The sequence below is a fragment of the Mirounga angustirostris genome, unplaced genomic scaffold (assembly GCF_029215605.1).
Source record: "Mirounga angustirostris isolate CCGP_5_RB_7025 unplaced genomic scaffold, mMirAng1.0.hap1 SCAF_16, whole genome shotgun sequence".
Taxonomy (NCBI): domain Eukaryota; kingdom Metazoa; phylum Chordata; class Mammalia; order Carnivora; family Phocidae; genus Mirounga; species Mirounga angustirostris.
This window is the reverse complement of record NW_026991724.1, coordinates 16881916-16899534: the sequence shown is the minus strand read 5'-3', so window position 1 is coordinate 16899534 and position 17619 is coordinate 16881916. Positions and strand designations below refer to the sequence as shown.

General features: G+C 39.3%; 1 protein-coding gene across 2 annotated transcripts in view; it reads left to right on the top strand.

Annotated features, from left to right (window-relative positions):
- The window catches only part of SNTB2 (syntrophin beta 2), a 110743-nt gene extending 93640 nt beyond the window's left edge, over nucleotides 1–17103 (top strand). The window contains exons 6-8 of one of the 2 annotated variants that reach the window (XR_010408143.1): nucleotides 7119–7303; nucleotides 9547–12582; nucleotides 16270–17103. Coding sequence is in view for 1 of the 2 variants with exons in the window: in XM_045890836.3 (XP_045746792.1) it covers nucleotides 7119–7303; nucleotides 9547–9639 (278 nt within the window). In the remaining variant the exon portion in view is untranslated. Of the gene's footprint in view, nucleotides 1–7118; nucleotides 7304–9546 lie in introns of both variants that reach the window. The other variant, XM_045890836.3, reaches the window with a different exon arrangement.
- Nucleotides 17104–17619: the final 516 nt, after the last annotated feature.

Genomic DNA, 17619 nt, shown 5'->3' with positions numbered 1-17619 from the left:
ATAAAATATTTAAAAATAATAAAATAAAACTATAATTATGGCACATTGTACTACCTATTCAGATATCCATGGCCTAAAGAATGTTAGGAAGTTGACAAAAAGAAATCATTTAAGCTCTGTTTCTTTCTCTTACGTGTTTTGGTTGTGGTTTACTCATTTATTTATTTTTTGTATAGTTTAATCATTTAGAAAAATTTCAGTGACTACCTGTAAGATTTTGCTAGTGAATGCAATACATGAACTTCATAATGTTCATTTAGTTTTAAAGTTTTATTAGATTACAGTAGAATTGATCTGTGATCCTTCCAGTACACAAGGACTTTTTCCTTTTAGCAAATATGAACCTCAAGATCACTAGGCAGAGAATGCAGTTAATTCCCTTTGGTATATAAAACCATTTTCCATTTGTTACAGGAATTCAAAATATGAAAATACATATATGTATATAATTGAACTTTAATAAGTATGTTTTTAAAGGCTAATTTCATCATACCAATTACCCAAACTATTACAATTTTTAAATCAAACAAGAACTTTATGAAGATAGTTCGTGTTTCTGTAGTTTTGATGTTATAAAGGCTAAGAAGTAGTAGATATAGGAGGAGTTGCATTAGTAAATATGTAGAAAATCTGCAAGAGGAGAAGAAAAATGAACATTTTAAAGTATTTATACTGTTAACATATATGACGAGTTTGCTTTTACCATGTTCTCAATTTTGTAAAATTCTCTTGAATTTGTATTCATCTACTGGACAAATATGGATTGAGTATATACTCTGTACTGTTGCTGGCTGTACTGAAATAGATACAGTAGACATAGCCCCTGCCTTTGAAGTAGGAAGGACAGAAGCAGAAAGAATAATGAGTACTTATCAGGGTTGTTACAAGTCATAAGTTGAATGCATGTTTCCTCTGATCCTAACACACACACTTCTTTTTTTTTTTTTTTTTTTTAAAGATTTTATTTATTTGACAGACAGAGACACAGCGAGAGAGGGAACACAAGCAGGGGGAGTGGGAGAGGGAGAAGCAGGCTTCCCGCGGAGCAGGGAGCCCGATGTGGGCTTGATCCCAGGACCCTGAGATCATGACCTGAGCCGAAGGAAGACGCTTAACGACCGAGCCACCCAGGCACCCCTAACACACACACTTCTAAGCCAAGTTTTATTACCTCTATTTTTAAGATGAAAGAACTGGGGTTAATGTGGCGAGGGCTTGAATTGGGTCTTTTCTGACTCCAAAACCAGTGCCTTAGGCCCCTGATTTTCCCCCTCTAAATGACTCATTCTTATGCCCAGATTAAACTCCTAGAAGACATGTATACAGTATCAGTTTCTCTTAATTCATTAAATCAACAAATATTTATTGAGTGTTTTATTACTTAAAAGTGCTGTGCTTTGTAATGAGAGAAATAAAAATGAATAAGACCTAGTTCATGCCTTTGAGCAAATACCTATAAGAAAGGAACATAGTGCCATGTTCTTTGTAACCCTGGGCATGATCAGCCCATTGATTATACTTGATAGACTGGCATTTTTTTATGTGTAGGAACAGAGAATGTAGCTCTAGCCTTTCTCTGAGAGAGTCCTTGGCAGTCAGGCCAGGTTGAACCTACAAAGCTCAGTCCCTTCTGGGTTTTTCTGGAAGACCCAGAGGAGCCCAAGGTGGCACAGTCCTGCAGCTACTGAAGGAAAGGTCTTGCTGGAAATATTGCAACCCTCCAGAGCCCTCATACCAAGTAACTTTCCCCAGAGCAGCAGAAACAGGATTTGCCACAGAGCATTTCTTTGACATTAGGATCTTTGTCCTTCAGGATACACTGGTAATCTCCAGTAGTCTCTCATTTAAAAAGATACAAAGTAAAAAAAAATTAAAAATTTAAAAATAAAATAAATAAAAAGACACAAAGTAGAAACCATGGGATATATTTACCAGCATTTATCTTGATGTAACACAATAAATTTACTAATGAGCCTTTTTTCCTCTTGGCTTTATTAAGTTTTTTTACTACTGGAAAGGTGCTTAGAAAGTTATCTTTTTTTTTTTTAAGGTTTTATTTATTTATTTGACAGAGAGAGAGAGCACAAGCAGGGGTTGCTGCAGGCAGAGGGAGAGGGAGAAGCAGACTCCCTGCTGAGCAGGGAGCCCGACGTGGGACTCGATCCCAGGACCCTGGGATCACGACCTGAGCTGAAGGCAGCCGCTTAGCTGACTGAGCCACCCAGGTGCCCCTAGAAAGTTATCTTTAACATATGTCATTGTACTCAGCAATATCCCATAGTTTGAAAAAGCCAGTGTCTCCCCAACTTAGCAGATTGTGAGGTAGTAGCCAGAGCACTTGAAGGAAAACTAAGGCGGGTGGGGACCGTAAGCATCATGGAAGCCATAGGAAGAAGGAAAGGAATGGCCAGTAGGGTTAAATGTATCAGTTAGGATGGTTTAGGCTGAAATTAACAGAAAATCCCCTCTAAAACTAGATTAAACATTGAAGAAATGTATTATCTACATAAAAGAAAGAGCAAGAATAAAAGGTGAGGGGACGCCTGGGTGGCTCAGTCGGTTAAGCTTCTGCCTTCCGCTCAGGTCACGATCTCAGGGTCCTGGAATCGAGTCCCGCGTCGGGCTCTCTGCTCAGCAGGAGGCCTGCTTCTCCCTCTGCCTGCCGCTGCCCTGCTTGTGCTCTCTCTCTCTCTGACCAAATAAATAAATAAAATCTTAAAAAAAAAAAAAAGAATAAAAGGTGAGGGGTGGTCTTCCCTTCCCAACTGTATTTCTTTTTAATCTGAGTGAGCCACTTTGGTTCATGTGTATACTTTGGACCAGCAACAGTCACCAGGGGAAAGCTGTGCTCTGATTGGCTCATGGTCTATCCACCCTTGAAGTTGAGATCACCTTCTTTGAAACACATGAGGAAAGAGTGTAGAAACTTGAATAAAATTGGGGTTTGGCTGTAAAGGAAGAATGGAGAAATAGAAACTGGGTAGACAGCTGACAATGAGTACTTAACAAGTATCAAGATAAGAGCTAAAGAAGCTGGTTGGATTCAGCAACATGGAGATAATTATTGGTGCCCTTGGGGAAAGACGCTCAGTGGTGTGATGGCTGTGGCCGACTGTAGAGGGCTGAGGATTGAATGGGAAGTAAAACATGGATAAACTGACTAAAGACAGCTCCTTTTAAAAAAAGAAAGAGGGGGGCTCCTGGCTGGCTCAGTTGGTAGAGATCAACTCCTGATCTCCGGGTTATAAATTTGAGCCCCACATTGCGTGTAGAGAGTACTTAAAAATAAAATCTTTTAAAAAAGAGAGAGAGATGGGGCGCCTGGGTGGCTTAGTCGTTAAGCGTCTGCCTTCGGCTCAGGTCATGATCCCAGGGTCCTGGGATCGAGCCCCGTGTGAGGCTCCTTGCTCAACGAGAAGCCTGCTTCTCCTCCCTCTCCCACTCCCCCTGCTTGTGTTCCCTCTCTCACTGTGTCTCTCTGTCAAATAAATAAATAAAATCTTTTAAAAGAGAGAGAGAGAGAGGGAAGGTGAGGAATTGAGTAACGGCACTTCTAATAAGGAGAGATTTGAACATCTAAAAACATTAATGGGGGAGATCTAGTTTAAAGGGAAATGTTGAGGGGCACTTGGGTGGCTTAGTCAGTTGCTCATCTGATTTGTTTTTAAGATTTTATTTATTTGAAAGAGAAAGAGTGCACACATAAGTTGGGAGTGGCAGAGGGAGAGGGAGAAGCCGACTTCCCTCTGAGCAGGGAGCCCAACACAGGGCTCCATCCCAGGACCCTGAGATCATGACCTGAGCCAAAGGCAGATGTTTAACTGACTGAGCCCCAAGCGCCCTGAGTGTCTGACTCTCGATTTCGGCTCAGGTCGTGATATGGGTCGTGAGATCGAACCCCATGATGGGTTCCATGCTGGGTGTGGGTCTGCTTAAGATTCTCTCTCTCTCCCTCTCCCTCTGCCCCTTCTCCCCCACATGAACCCAGACTCTCTCTAAAAAGAAAGAAAGAATGAAAGAAAGAAAAAATAATTGAGTGTAATAATTGAACCTTAAACATGAAGTCAGAGAATTTTATAATGCAGATTATTAATGATACAGGGATATTCTTCTCAGAGAACTTTGTTCAGAATGATTGAGCTTGGATGAGAGTACATGTGGTAAACTGGAGATTCCTTGTTTTAGGCGATTGGTGTGCATGGCAGCCTTCCCCCCACCTCCTTTCACCCCATCCCTGATCACCACCTTGTCCCTGACCCCTATTCCAGGTCGTGGGTGGGTTATAAATGAAGTCTCAGGGATGAGATGAACTTAGAGAAGAGATGAGGCTGTCTGTTTTATATATTACTTGGTAATAAAATTTTCCAAAAAACCCTGAAAGCTTATTAGATTTTTAGATGAGTTAAAATGTCATGATTAACTAATTCTGGTGTATAGTATACCCTCAACAAAGTGGCCATGGTTATACTTGTCATTGTTACTTAGCCCCAGAGAATTAGCACCTCTAATTTTTCAGTTTTTCAGTTCCCCAGAATTAGTCTCCTCCCTCTCCTCTATCTTCCCATAGTGTCTTGTCCGTTTCCCTAGTATAGGACCTAGTTCATTCTTCTGTATCAATATTTCCTTTTCTTTCTCTCTCTCTTGTCTGAATAGGAACCATCTTTTATTTAACTCTGTATCTCCCAGAACCTAACACATAATATAACATGTAACTATGTGTCTGGCACATTATAAGTGCTCAAAACAATGGTTTCTCGGGGCGCCTGGGTGGCTCAGTGGGTTGAGTGTCCAACTCTTGGTTTCAGCTCAGGTCATGCTCTCGGGGTCTTGAGACTGAGCCCCATGTTGGGCTTCACGCTCAACGGGGGGAGTCTGCTTGAGATTCTTTGTCTCCCTCTCCCTCTGCCCCTCCCCCTGCTCTCTCTTCCTCTAAAATAAATCTTAAAAGCAAAACAATGATTTCTCCAGTGTAGATTGTTTCTGATGACCCATCAGTCATCCCTGCTGCCCTGTGAGAGCAGATTATTTATTTATTTATTTTAAGATTTTATTTATTTATTTGAGAGAGAGTGAGAGAGAGCATGAGAGGGGAGAGGGTCAGAGGGAGAAGCAGACTCCCCACTGAGCGGGGAGCCTGATGCGGGACTCGATCCCGGGACTCCGGGATCACGACCTGAGCTGAAGGCAGTCGCTTAACCGACTGAGCCACCCAGGCCCACGAAAGGATTTTAGTTGAATCAGGGGTTAATGGCTTGCCTTTGCTAGCTGCAGTCACCTGTTCTTGCCCCACGAATGACACACCTGCAGGCAGAAATACTCACCCACCTTCATGGCACCTTCTGTAGCCAGTGCTTCAAGAATTTGAGCAGATCCTTGTTCTTTGAGCTTCTATTTTCTAGACTAGAAGTGACCCCTCTCTTCTCATCAGGTCTCACTACCCTTGACTACACGATAGCTTCAGGGATATTAACAGAATAAAACTGTACCCTACTTGCTTTGATTGGGATCTGTCTGTTCTTCCTCCAAACCCTTAGCCATTTATTCTGAGATGATTGCATTGAATTACTTTCTACAGGTAGTTAGTTTTATCCATGTTTCCCCCCGTGGGTTTTTTCCTGAGAATAACTAATATTCAAAGTCTTTTTTCCAAAATCCCCTTTTTGAGTAGCGCCGCCAATATTTGTCTGTTATTCTTTTTCCTTCTTTCTTTTTTTTTTTTTTTTAAGATTTTATTTATTTACTTGACAGAGAGAGAGAGACAGCGAGAGAGGGAACACAAGCAGGGGGAGTGGGAGAGGGAGAAGCAGGCTTCCCGCTGAGCCAGGAGCCCGATGTGGGGCTCAATCCCAGGACCCTGGGATCATGACCTGCGCCGAAGGCAGACGCTTAATGACTGAGCCATCCCGGCTCCCCTTTCCTTATTTCTTAAACACAAAGCTGTCTTAACTAATTGAATGTTTTTGCTAAGTGCAGTGAAAGAATACACTGATTGGTCTGGAGGATTTGCTTGTTTGGAAGCTACTTTTAGTGACCAAGCATAGCGTGACTCTTTTAGGTGATTTGAAGTTATCTCTCAAAGGGCTTTGTTAATTCCCGGGTGTCAGAGGGCCTCAAACTTGTAGCCCCTGTACTAACAACAAAACTGTGCTCAGATGTTAGTGGAACAGAAACTTCACCAGTCTTGAGAAAAGACGTGTGTCAGTCTTGATGATCACATTTTTTTCCCTGTCAATTCAGATCAATCCTTTGAATTTTATCTTTGATAGGACTGATAGTATGACTTTTGCTACCTATAGCCTTTACCTTTGATAATAAACATTACCTTTATCCTCTTCCCAAATACCAACCAAACCGTGTGACTGCCCCTAAAAGGCGTCTCTGCCTTCTCTCCTTTGGTAGTTCTTTCTTCTTGCCCACTTGAAACCTTTCTCTACTTCACTGCCTATCCAGTTTGACCTATTCTTTAGGGCCTATCTGATGTACCATCTCCTCCAGGAAACTTTTCCTTGATTTTGGCCTTATTCACGCTAGTGTGTTTAGTCGTGCTCTATACATTCTACCTAACACGGTTAGGGATTTCATGTTTATGCCTGTTCATTTATGAAGTCCTCGAGAGCGGGGACCATGCCTCTTACCTCTCCAATACCACGCACAGCCTACTCTCAGCACAAGTGTTTAATTGATACTCATTGAATTGAACTGAATCAGATCAGATGTCTTAGAGAGCTATTGTCATCTCTTTCTCATCTCAGTCAAGATGTTGACCGAAGCAACCAGAACAAAACTTACTTTAGGGAGGTCCAAATAAGTTAGGTATCACACATTCTCAAGAAAAGGTTCTTTTTCCTTTGTTGAAGTCAGAAGAATCCTTTTCCACTTGATAACTGCAGTGGTAACTTTATTTTTTATTTTATTTTTTTTAAGATTTTGTTTATTTATTCGAAAGAGAGAGAGCATGAGCAGGGGGGAGGGGGAGAAGCAGACTCCCTCCTGAGCAGGAAGCCAGATGTGGGGCTCGATTCCAAGACCCCGGGATCATGACCTGAGCCAAAGGCAGTCGCTTAACTGACTGAGCCACCCAGGTGCCATTAATGATGGTTTTTGCTTGTCTCCAATAGGCTGCACGCTAAATGGCCAAGAGGTAAGATTCACTGTCCACTATGAAAATGGGTTCACTATCTCCAAGGAAAATGGAGGTTCCAGCAGCATACTGTATCGCTACCCCTTTGAAAGGCTGAAAATGTCTGCTGATGATGGCATCAGAAATCTGTACCTGGATTTTGGTGGTCCTGAGGGAGAACTGGTAAGAGTGTTTCTGGGAACCAGGTTTACTCTAATAGGTATTTTCTTTCTTTCTCATTGCTTCTTACCTTTTGTATAGAAAATTATGGACTAATAGTCCATTTGGAGTCAGGAAATTGTTCTTCGGTTTTCAAGATGTATTGGGATGGGGTTTGGGATGTATGTGTGTATGTGTTTTTCTTTTCCCCACATTAGGAACTCATTCCTTTTTAAAAAGTTTTGTTTGAATGGTAGAAAGAAAAAATGGATAGCCCTTTTAAGAAATAGGCTTTTATCAAATATAAGCTATAAAATACAAAAGCTGGTAAACTTTAATAAATAAATTCTATCCATTACTATTAATAGTTGGTTGAGATGAGTTAAAAGTGATAGAATGACTTGGTTACTACAGAAATTCTGCTGATCAGAAAAAAAAGATACAGAGCTATCTTCACACAGCCATCTTTTTTTTTTTTTTTTTTAATCTCCTTGTTTTTTAAGGAAAGATCAGCAGGAATTCATGATTTCCCCTAGGGAACCACAGAAGTGTGTCAGGTGTACTTCAGAAATCATAAATTATGACAGATAAAGGAGTAAAATAATGCCTTTTCTGTCTTATCAGTTTTGAGCCAATAGTTCAAGTATTATACATGAAATATTTTGTCTATTGACACAATCACCATAGGTGGAAATTTGCAAAACAGAATCTTGACATTTTATTACTGAAAGAGATCTGAGAGATATTAACCTCCAAATAAGAAATCATGTCTAGAAATCTCATTTTTAATGAAGAACCGTTAGGAGACTTTGGTTGGGCCATGGACCAGAGCTTTTCAAAAGCCTGAAGCACCCATTTGCAAGGACGTGGATGGAGCTAGAGGGTATTATGCTAAGCGAATTAAGTCAATCAGAGAAAGACAATTACCATATGCTCTCACTCATATGTGGAATTTAAGAAACAAAACAGAGGATCATGGGGGAAGGGAGGGAAAAATAAGACAAAGTCAGGCGGGAGACAAACCCTAAGACAGTCTTAATCATGGGAAACAGGGTTGCTGGAGGGAAGATGGGTGGGGGGATGGGGTAGCGGGGTGATGGACATTGGGGAGAGCATGTGATGTGATAAGCACTGGGTATTATATAAGACTGATGAATCACTGAACTCTACCTCTGAAACTAACAATAAACTATATGTTAATTAATTGAATTTAAATTAAAAAAAAAAAAGAAATGGGAAACACATTCCTCAGAAGGCCAGAAGGAAGTATACTCTGAAGCATCAAATCACTGATTTCCCACCCAAAGGTCTTTGATTAGATCAGGGAGTGTTTTAAGGGCCTCAAGAATCCAATAAGCACTTTAAAATCATTTGGATTTAAGCATTGTATCTGTATCTCGGGTATATTTGACCTTGCTGGGAAATAAAGATATGTGCATATTTAAAAAAAAAGCCTGAAGCATTAGTCAGAGTTAAATGCTTCTATTAAATTAACTTCTGTTAAATTCACCAGTTACTAATAGCAGTTGTCATTTAGCAAGCTATGTCTTAGATTATTCCTGGCTATATAGTTTTAATCTCTGCTTTATATTTAATATATACAAAGTTTAATGATGAAATTCGTGCTCTGTAACTTATATTTTGAATAAAGTTATATTTTTCTTTAAAAGGCATAGTTAACTATGTCCTATTCCTGGTTTCTGCATCAGTGCCAATGACTGACGAATCACTTCACTCACGCAGCCTGATGGCAGGTCTCCTTGTTCACCTGGTGTCAGCTGTCCAGATAGAGGCCTGAGCTTAGGAAGCTATGACTAGCCCTCCTAACTAGCCTCAGGAGTTGTCATTCCCACCACAAACCTATGAAAGATACCAAAAATCATACCCATCCATAGTCACATTCAGCTGAGTTCACTGTGATCCGCCGCTGGGAATATAATCATAATTAACAGTCTCCATATAGGGTATTCCTCTTTCTTTTCCATCTTCTACTGTTTAATTCTCCCTACCAGGCACGGTGGAATCCAGCACCCCACCACTTTTCTCCTAACTGTGACATGGAGGCTCACACTAGTGTGTCATTACTACATGGAATGACCTTACTTCAGAGAATACTTTGCATTTGTAGCTTTAAGTTCCTGAGAGACGTTTCCATAAATCCAGCACCTTCTTAATACACATTCTTTCTAAAAAGTAGAACATCACATCCAAATTTGTTTATTTTGTGTCTGTGTATGGTAGTGATAATTCTTATGCTTTCCCCACAGACCATGGACCTTCACTCTTGTCCGAAGCCGATCGTTTTTGTATTGCACACGTTCTTGTCAGCCAAAGTCACTCGCATGGGACTGCTCGTATGAGCAGCACAAAATCAGAAAAGAGTCATGAATGTCACAAGAAGTATTTCCACCTCAAAAAAAAAAAAAAAAGCACAAAAAGAAAGCTCTTTGCTCTCCCCTCCAGCACAGTGCCTTGACAAGGACCTGCAGATCACTGCTGACCAGTAACCGTGTTTAAAGAAGAGCCTGCCTTTCACAAGCTACCTTGGCCAGAAATTCTAGGACTCTAATAAGTTCCAAACGAAGCTGTTGATTTATTGCCTCATTTCCTAATGTGGTTTCTAAGTCACTAGGTTTATTTCCCCTATGAAGAAGGATGGCTCGTTGTGGGTTTTTTGTTTTTTGTTTTTTTGGACATAATCAAATATCCAATTTTTTTGGACATAATCAAATATCCAAGAGTTGTTTTCATTTTCTTCCTACAGGATTCGTTCCAAGCTTAGCCTTGACATCTTGCTTAGTTCAACCATCTCTTGCCACATGCTAGTTTACAGCCACCTGTGCTTGGCCATTCTAGATAGGTCAGATGTGGTCTTGGAGCTTACTGTCACATAATCCTTCCACCCTAGGAAGTCCTTGAATTTCACACCAAAGCGTTCTCCCATCTGTCCTGGCTCTCCTGCATCCCACCCTGGCCATCACTTTCCTACCACATCACGAGCTTTGCCACTCATAAGTGCTAACTTTAGGACTTAGAACTTGTGAAATTTGATTTGCCTTGCCTTCCACTCCCTTTCTAGTGGCGACCAAGTTGGAAACCACTGATTTGAAAGAAGAGGTTTGCTTGTTTTAGATTTTTCTGATTTATCTTTGGTAGGAGCCAGGTGATAAGATTTCTTTTAAAAGAAAATCCTCATTTTAGCCTAAGCCATTTTTTATTGCTTACCAAATGTGCCTTTGGTTAGGGTTAGTGGAGCTTTATTAGTCACTATTTGAATAACTGGATATCACTGCCGTTCCAGGGAGAGCATCCATCTTAGTTTTGAGGAATAGTCTTTGAGATGGGTTTCCTTAGGAGTATCTTTTCTAGTGGGCAGATCTCATTGAGGAAGATAAATCTTGGAGAGCCCACTTGTTTAAAGAGTAGGCTCTGTAAAGCCAGCTCTTCAGCACAAACATCCGGTGGAGTTGCCTTGGGCTTTGTGGGCCCATGCTGGATCCTGGCCCTTTTGTCCTCTCCCTTTGTGGCAGCAGAGTGGCATGGATAGGCAGCTGCTAATTCAAGACTCACTGTTGGCTTAGTAATGCATTCTACAGTGGGCGGGTGACGAGACCACGGAACAGCTACCTGGATTTTGCTAAGCATTGCCAGATGTCATCATTATGACTTAGTAGCAGTAAGATTGCTGGTTTTGTGGTATCAAAGAATCACACTCAGCTTGTTTTTCCTAATTATGAAGGAGGTGTATATCTGAAAACATTTAAAATAGGATAATAGCTATATAAAATGTCAAGATTACTGCAGTCCCCAGATCTGAAAGAAAAGGGAATATTGACTTGAATGTTCTCTGAAGAAAAGTCTAGGAATAGTTCTCACTTACTAGATTTATTAGGAGTACTATAAGAGGATGTGAGCACTTCAGAGAGTGGAGGAGGGTAGCACTCCATATAGGGAGGAAAAACCCCACAACCATAAATACAAAACATGAGCTGTTTGGTGTGAGTGCAGACTGACCTAGGTGGGACATTTGAAAGAGCAGACTCATGAGCAGAGAGTTTGAGTTAGACATTGTAACCCCACTGTCTTTCTTCTGCCCATAAGTCAGTCCTCCTTCCCTTTGTACAGTGAGATTAACCACACGCAGGGGCTGGGGAGAGAGAACTGATAACTGTTCTTCCCCCAGCTACAGTTCCAAAAATAAATGACTTGATCCACTTAAAACTGGAAATTGGAATCTAGACTAGAATATGTCTTTCAAGAACTTTTTTTATGTTTTAAAGATTCATAAACCTATGTTTGGTTTCATCTGAAGTAAATTTGCAAGGGAAGAAAAAAAATATCTTGAAGGTCCAGCTGTGATTTCTGGAAGCAGAATTTCAACACCTAATACCGTCAGATAAGGGAGCTTAGACACTCTTTGCAGTGAGAGCATTATTAACCTGAAAAGTTGCACAATGCAGTCACAGATTTTGCAACAAAGCCATGTGGTTGAGGTTTTCTTGGTTAGTGTGAAAGGCTAAGCCACTGAGAAATTTTTCAGGCAGAACTTCTGAGCCCCCGTGCTCATCAGTTACATGAAAAAGATCTCTAAAAAAGGTGTGATAAACATGTGAGCCGGAGAAGGTAAAGTGTGTGAGCCATTTTGGCTCATTTTGTTCAAGCTTGGTTTTTTAAATCTTTTGAGTCTTAATGTGAAATGAAAATGTGTGGGAGATTTCCTTTGACCACTAGCACCCCCAAGAGCAAGAGCCCTTAAGCTGCTTGTGTAACATCAACAGCTTTCCAATCATGGGTGACCAGCTTGTTCTTCAATTAAGTGTGTTTATGGAATTTTCAAACCACAAATGAAGTGCTTTTTATGAATAGGACAGCCTTGATAAATATGTATTTTGTATTAAGATGCCAAAATATGGCAAATTATTTTAACTAAAAATGGGCATTTGGGGTATTTCACACCTTTTATAGAACAGCTTAACTTGTCATTTCTTTTTCATTTTGAATTAGGAAAATTGCTGAGAATGTTGTGGGCTTCCATGTATAGAATGGAAAAGAAGCTGCAGAGTAGTATCCACCTCATCCCAATGGACCCAATTCCTGTGCCCTCAACTACCCCCCAGACCTGGGGCTTAGACATCTTTCCATATTCCACACAGATGTCTACAAGTAGCCAATTGGCATGTGAAAATTCTTCCTCCTCATTCCCTAAAATTTCTCCCTTTCCTCTCGAAAGAAAGAACCAATGAAAGAAAGAAAGAAAAAGAAAGAAAGAAAGAAAAGGCTCAGTTATTCTTTTTCTGAAAAAGGTAAGCCCTTTCATGAATTTATCAAACAAACCTTACCTGGAAATTAATATCTAATATTTTATATGAAGAAATACTTTAATGTATGTTTATACAGTATTTATTAGATACTTATAACTGTAAACTCACCTACCTAGTAGACAGTTACAGATTAAATATTGGGACATGTACAAGCAATCAAAAATATTACTTTAAATGTCATTCACCTCTTTTAAAGCCGTGTTTTAGCACTTTTTAGGCTAGGTAAAGTCTGATAGTGCCTGTTTTTATCAGCTGTACCCTCACAAACGTTGTTATGGAACATTATTGGATGGCAGGAGAGATTGAATTATTTATTTCTTATATTTTTATAAGTGGAAAAATTTAACCAACAAATGATTAAAGTTGTCACTGATTATTTGTTTTCCTAATTTATCTTCCTAAGCAGAATGGTAACAAAGCTTTTTTCAGCTGATTAAATGCACTTAGCTAATAAACCAAAATTTATTCTTTAAAAAAATTAAACTGTGTGGAATCTGGACAAGATTATGTTTTTCCCAGAAAAAGTTTTCACTGTAAATGGTTTTGATGGACAAAAGTGTGACCACTTCTGAGAAAAGGTTACAATGGATTTTTTTTTTTAATTTTGTGAGATCCTCCAGGTCTTCTTGTTTAATTTATGTGCATGTGGTTATATTTGTATGTTTTCAAAAACATGGAAGAATCTCCATGTTTTTAACGCAAATTATATTGTAAGCTGCTATGCAAATTCTATTAAAAGCCCTACCTACTTAAAAGTTAAACATTTTTGAAGATTTCAGGGAAGACCTGTAGACTTAAGCACTTTCTCTGCTTTTTTGTATCTTATCTTGGACACTTACGCTGAACTTTGTTCTTATTATTTTCACTGGTTATAAGCTATTGATTGTACATAATATTGAAACTATCCAAATATCCAGCATACATTTCCCTGTCACTGCCATCCATCATTGACACCCTGAATGAATGGCTGGGTGGAAAGCCAAAGGTCATCTTTTTTCAATTGCTAATGAAGACGTAAAATGCCAGGTCTCTTTGGTCTCAAAGCAGATTGCTCTAGTCAGATCAAGTATCTATGTAAGGAAAAGAGAATTCTTTAAATTTGGGATTCCGCTAGGGGCGCCTGGGGGCTCAGTCCTTAAACGTCTGCTCAGGTCATGATCCCAGGGTCCTGGGTTGGAGCCCCATGTCGGGCTCCCTGCTCAGCAGAGAGCCTGCTTCTCCCTCTCCCGCTCCCCCTGCTTGTGTTCCTGCTCTCGCTGTGTCTCTGTCAAATAAATAAATAAAATCTTAAAAAAAAGAAAAGAAAAGAAAATTTGGGATTCTGCTTAAACTTTAAGTTTAAGTTGAATTTGACCATAATCATATTCACTCTTTTTGTATGTATATCTCTATCAGGTCTATAATGTACCAGGTGGTATTATATTATATTCTGTCTTAAGTTTGGAAATCTCAGTTAAATTTAAATTGTTATTGTGGCTTTTTTATTCCCCCTCCTGAAGATGAAAGCAGAGGAATCTGCCATTTGCTACTGTTCTCTCTCTCTCCCAAGATTGCTTGGTAATCTAGAATTCTTTTACTTTCTACATACTGTCTAAAAACTGACAGCAGCAGTCTCTCCCCTCCCTCCTTTTTTAAAGCTGTCTCCTTCCCTGTGCTGAGTATATAGACAATAAATGTGTGATGGCAGACAATTATAAAGTAATTATGTTGTGTATCAGGATTATGTGTTTTTGAGCAATATAGCTACTCCTATCACGTAATGATAAGTGAAACTTATGCTGGAAATAGACTGCTTAGTGGCAGATTTGAAACCATTTCTCTAAAAAAAAAATAGATCTGTTAGATCAATGATAACAGATTCATTCTATCAAAGGATAGAATTTCAAGTTAAAATAAGGTACCAAAAATAGGTTCATAGAGCACACCTGTACATCTATTGTTTGTTGTTGGTTTTTTTTTTACAGTAGCTAAACTACCAACTAGAAGAATGGTTTTTATGTATTAACTCAACAAAATATTTTAATAAGATTTCTTCTTTTGTTTCAAAACTGATAAACTTGAGCTTAATCTCTTGCCACCTCTATTCTTCCCACTTCAGGTGACTGAACCAAAGCAGACTTAAGTTTTGAAAGTGAATCTACATTTCGTGTGATTCATAAATAATGCCATTTGCAAATGATCCTTGCTCTCTAATGAACATTTGGCTATATTCAAAAAAAACCTACCCTCCGAACTGTAATCCTTGAATTGCTCCAAAATAGATTGGTTGAAACTAAAAAGCTATAATAGAGAAACGATGCTTTATTATATTGTAAGATTAGCTACCCTGGTAGATTCCTAGTACCTTCCTCATTTCTGTTGTTATCTTACCTCCATGCTATTTACACAAATGCTTTGTTTTAGTGTCCCTCTTTATCCCAGTCACATATTATACCCTTGGAACCTGAGCGCTCTGTCACCTCTTCCAAAGTGATAGAAGTCTCTTGTGAATAGACAAAATGTTCTTTGGGGGCCTGGAGGAACTCTGAAACTGCAAGGCTAATTAATGACATATTAATTCAAGTATTGTTTCATCTAATAAGCATTTATTAGGTATTCTGAAGGGTCCAAAAGAAAGTTCCTGCCCTCAAGTAGCACATAATCCATTATTTCTCATTTACACCATGCCATCTATCAATCAATCAGTGGTTAAGTAACTAACCACTTCATACTTTTACCAAAGTACCTCTGCAGTTCTGCTCCCCTGGCTGACTGGAAAACGTTTAAAATGATGCTTGGTCTTTGGTGCATGCCGACATGAAAGAACTCCAAGCACATTTAAGTAGGTCAGTCTTTTTATTATGCTTAATTTTTTTAATGCAAAATTAGACTTTTTGGCTCAGTTGGTGGGGCATGCGACTCTTAATCTTGGGGTTGTGAGTTTGAGCTCCATGTTCGTTGTAGAGATTACTTAAAAATCTTTTTCAAAAAATCAGACTTTAGTTTGGGAAGAACAGTGTAGAATATCCCTAGGAATAAATTACAACAACAACAAAAGCTCTTTTGCCCAAAGTGGATCAACAAGAAAGTCTTTTTAAAGAAATGCTTTTTAAACTATAAAATAGCAAAACTGAATGTATATTTCATCTACACCTATTTCTAAATTGTGCTGATGCATGCATTTCCACACTTACACCCTTTAAACATCTCATTTGCTGAAAGTCCTTATCCATGGTAAAAGCAACATTTGTCTGTAATGGTGTGTCAAAATGAAGATATTTTAAACCTAGCAAAATTCCACTTATTCTAGAACACTCTGACACTCAAACTCAATAAAAAGGACACCTAAAGGAAACAAGGAAGGCTAGTTGAATTTTTCCATAATTTTCATACAGTGACAGCCCCCTCCCATCCATCTTGCCTTCCATTTATTACTAGGGTCAGTTTTTAAGGCAGCATCCTTCATCATACCCAGAAAGTACCTCAGTCATCTGTGATTGGAATGGCACAGGGCACACAGTAACGTGGGCTCCTTCCCCTTTGTTTTCCAGCGTCCCTAAGTAGTGCACACAAATTAGGTCCTGCCTTCAGTGTGTCCTCCTTTAAATCTACGCTTTGACAATCAGGTGCTAATGATTCTATGTTACTGGAACCAGAACATAAGTATTGTCGTGTGTCTGTTCCTTCTAGATTGGCAGAAGTGCTTTCCTTCCATCTTAGTCCTGTTCGAGAGGATACCAGTTGTGTTTTTCACCTGTTTTGTGAATTGCTAAAATTTGGGGGAGAGGAAATGATTTCAACTAAGTTTTGGGTTTCGCACAATCATCAATCTCAGTGATATTCTTCACACCTGTAGCAAGTCTGCCCTGATTACAAGAACCGATTTTAGTTTTGTAATTTTTTTCTCCAGCATAAGACTCCAGTATTATGTTTACAATCTGTTGGATGTGTTCAGCATGGTAAGACCTTGGTGCCCAAAGAATCTGTTTCCCTTTTGGTACCAGACCCAAGATCTTCTAGAAGATAATGTGGCAAACCACTACCTATGAAGGCCTATTTTGGCTAATCTGTGGGCAAATTCTGATTATACCCCCTTGTATGTATTTTGTTCCACACAACTTTCACTTTTGTTAAGTATTAAGTCTTCGAAATCTAGAATAATTCTTCTACAAGAAATTAAAAGAATGTGATATTCTGGTTTTTTCTTCTTTGAGAACCCTGTATTTAAACAAGACTTCTTTTTAAGTGTTGTTTAAAATTTAGTTTTCAAATCTTCTGGTATCACCAGACTACCAAATCAAAACTTATGGCATAAAACAGGGCAGTATTTGTGTTCTTAAGAATTAAAAAAAGCTTTATGTGTACTCTATAAATATAAATGCATAAACAACACTTCCCCTTGAGTTGCACATCAACATACAGCATTGTACATTACAATGAAAATTTGTAACTTAAGGATATTATATATATAAATACATATATACCTTTGTAACCTTTATACTGTAAATAAAAAAAATGCTTTTAGACTTGTATTTTTTCTTTTATTTTTACGTTAAAATGGTTTCAAACCATTTTGAAAATTTCAGGAGCAGTACAAAGATCTCCTACATCCATCCTCTTCACCCAAGTTTCCCAGTTGTTCACATTTTACATTTGTTCCGTTTTCCCCTCCTGTCTTTCTCTGACATGTTGCTCTATCACCCCTAAGTCCTCAGTGTGTCCTACCAAACACAATGACGCTCTCCTGCACTGTTGCCATTCAGCCCTCCCCCCACCGGGACATCAACCCCGGCCCAACACTACCAACCACCCAAGCCACAGACCCCATTCACGTGATGCCAGTCGTCCCAGCAAGTCTCCTTTTCACTTCCAGCACAGGAGCCTCTCCAGTACCACATGTGGTGTTCATCTCTTCTGGTGTCATTTTTAAGCAGATGTAGGGCAACTCCAAACTCTTAAAAATCTAGTTTGGGTTGTACTTCCACCACTGACTTTCACCAACAGGAGCTTAATCATTGGGTCCATCTGAGCTTTATTATA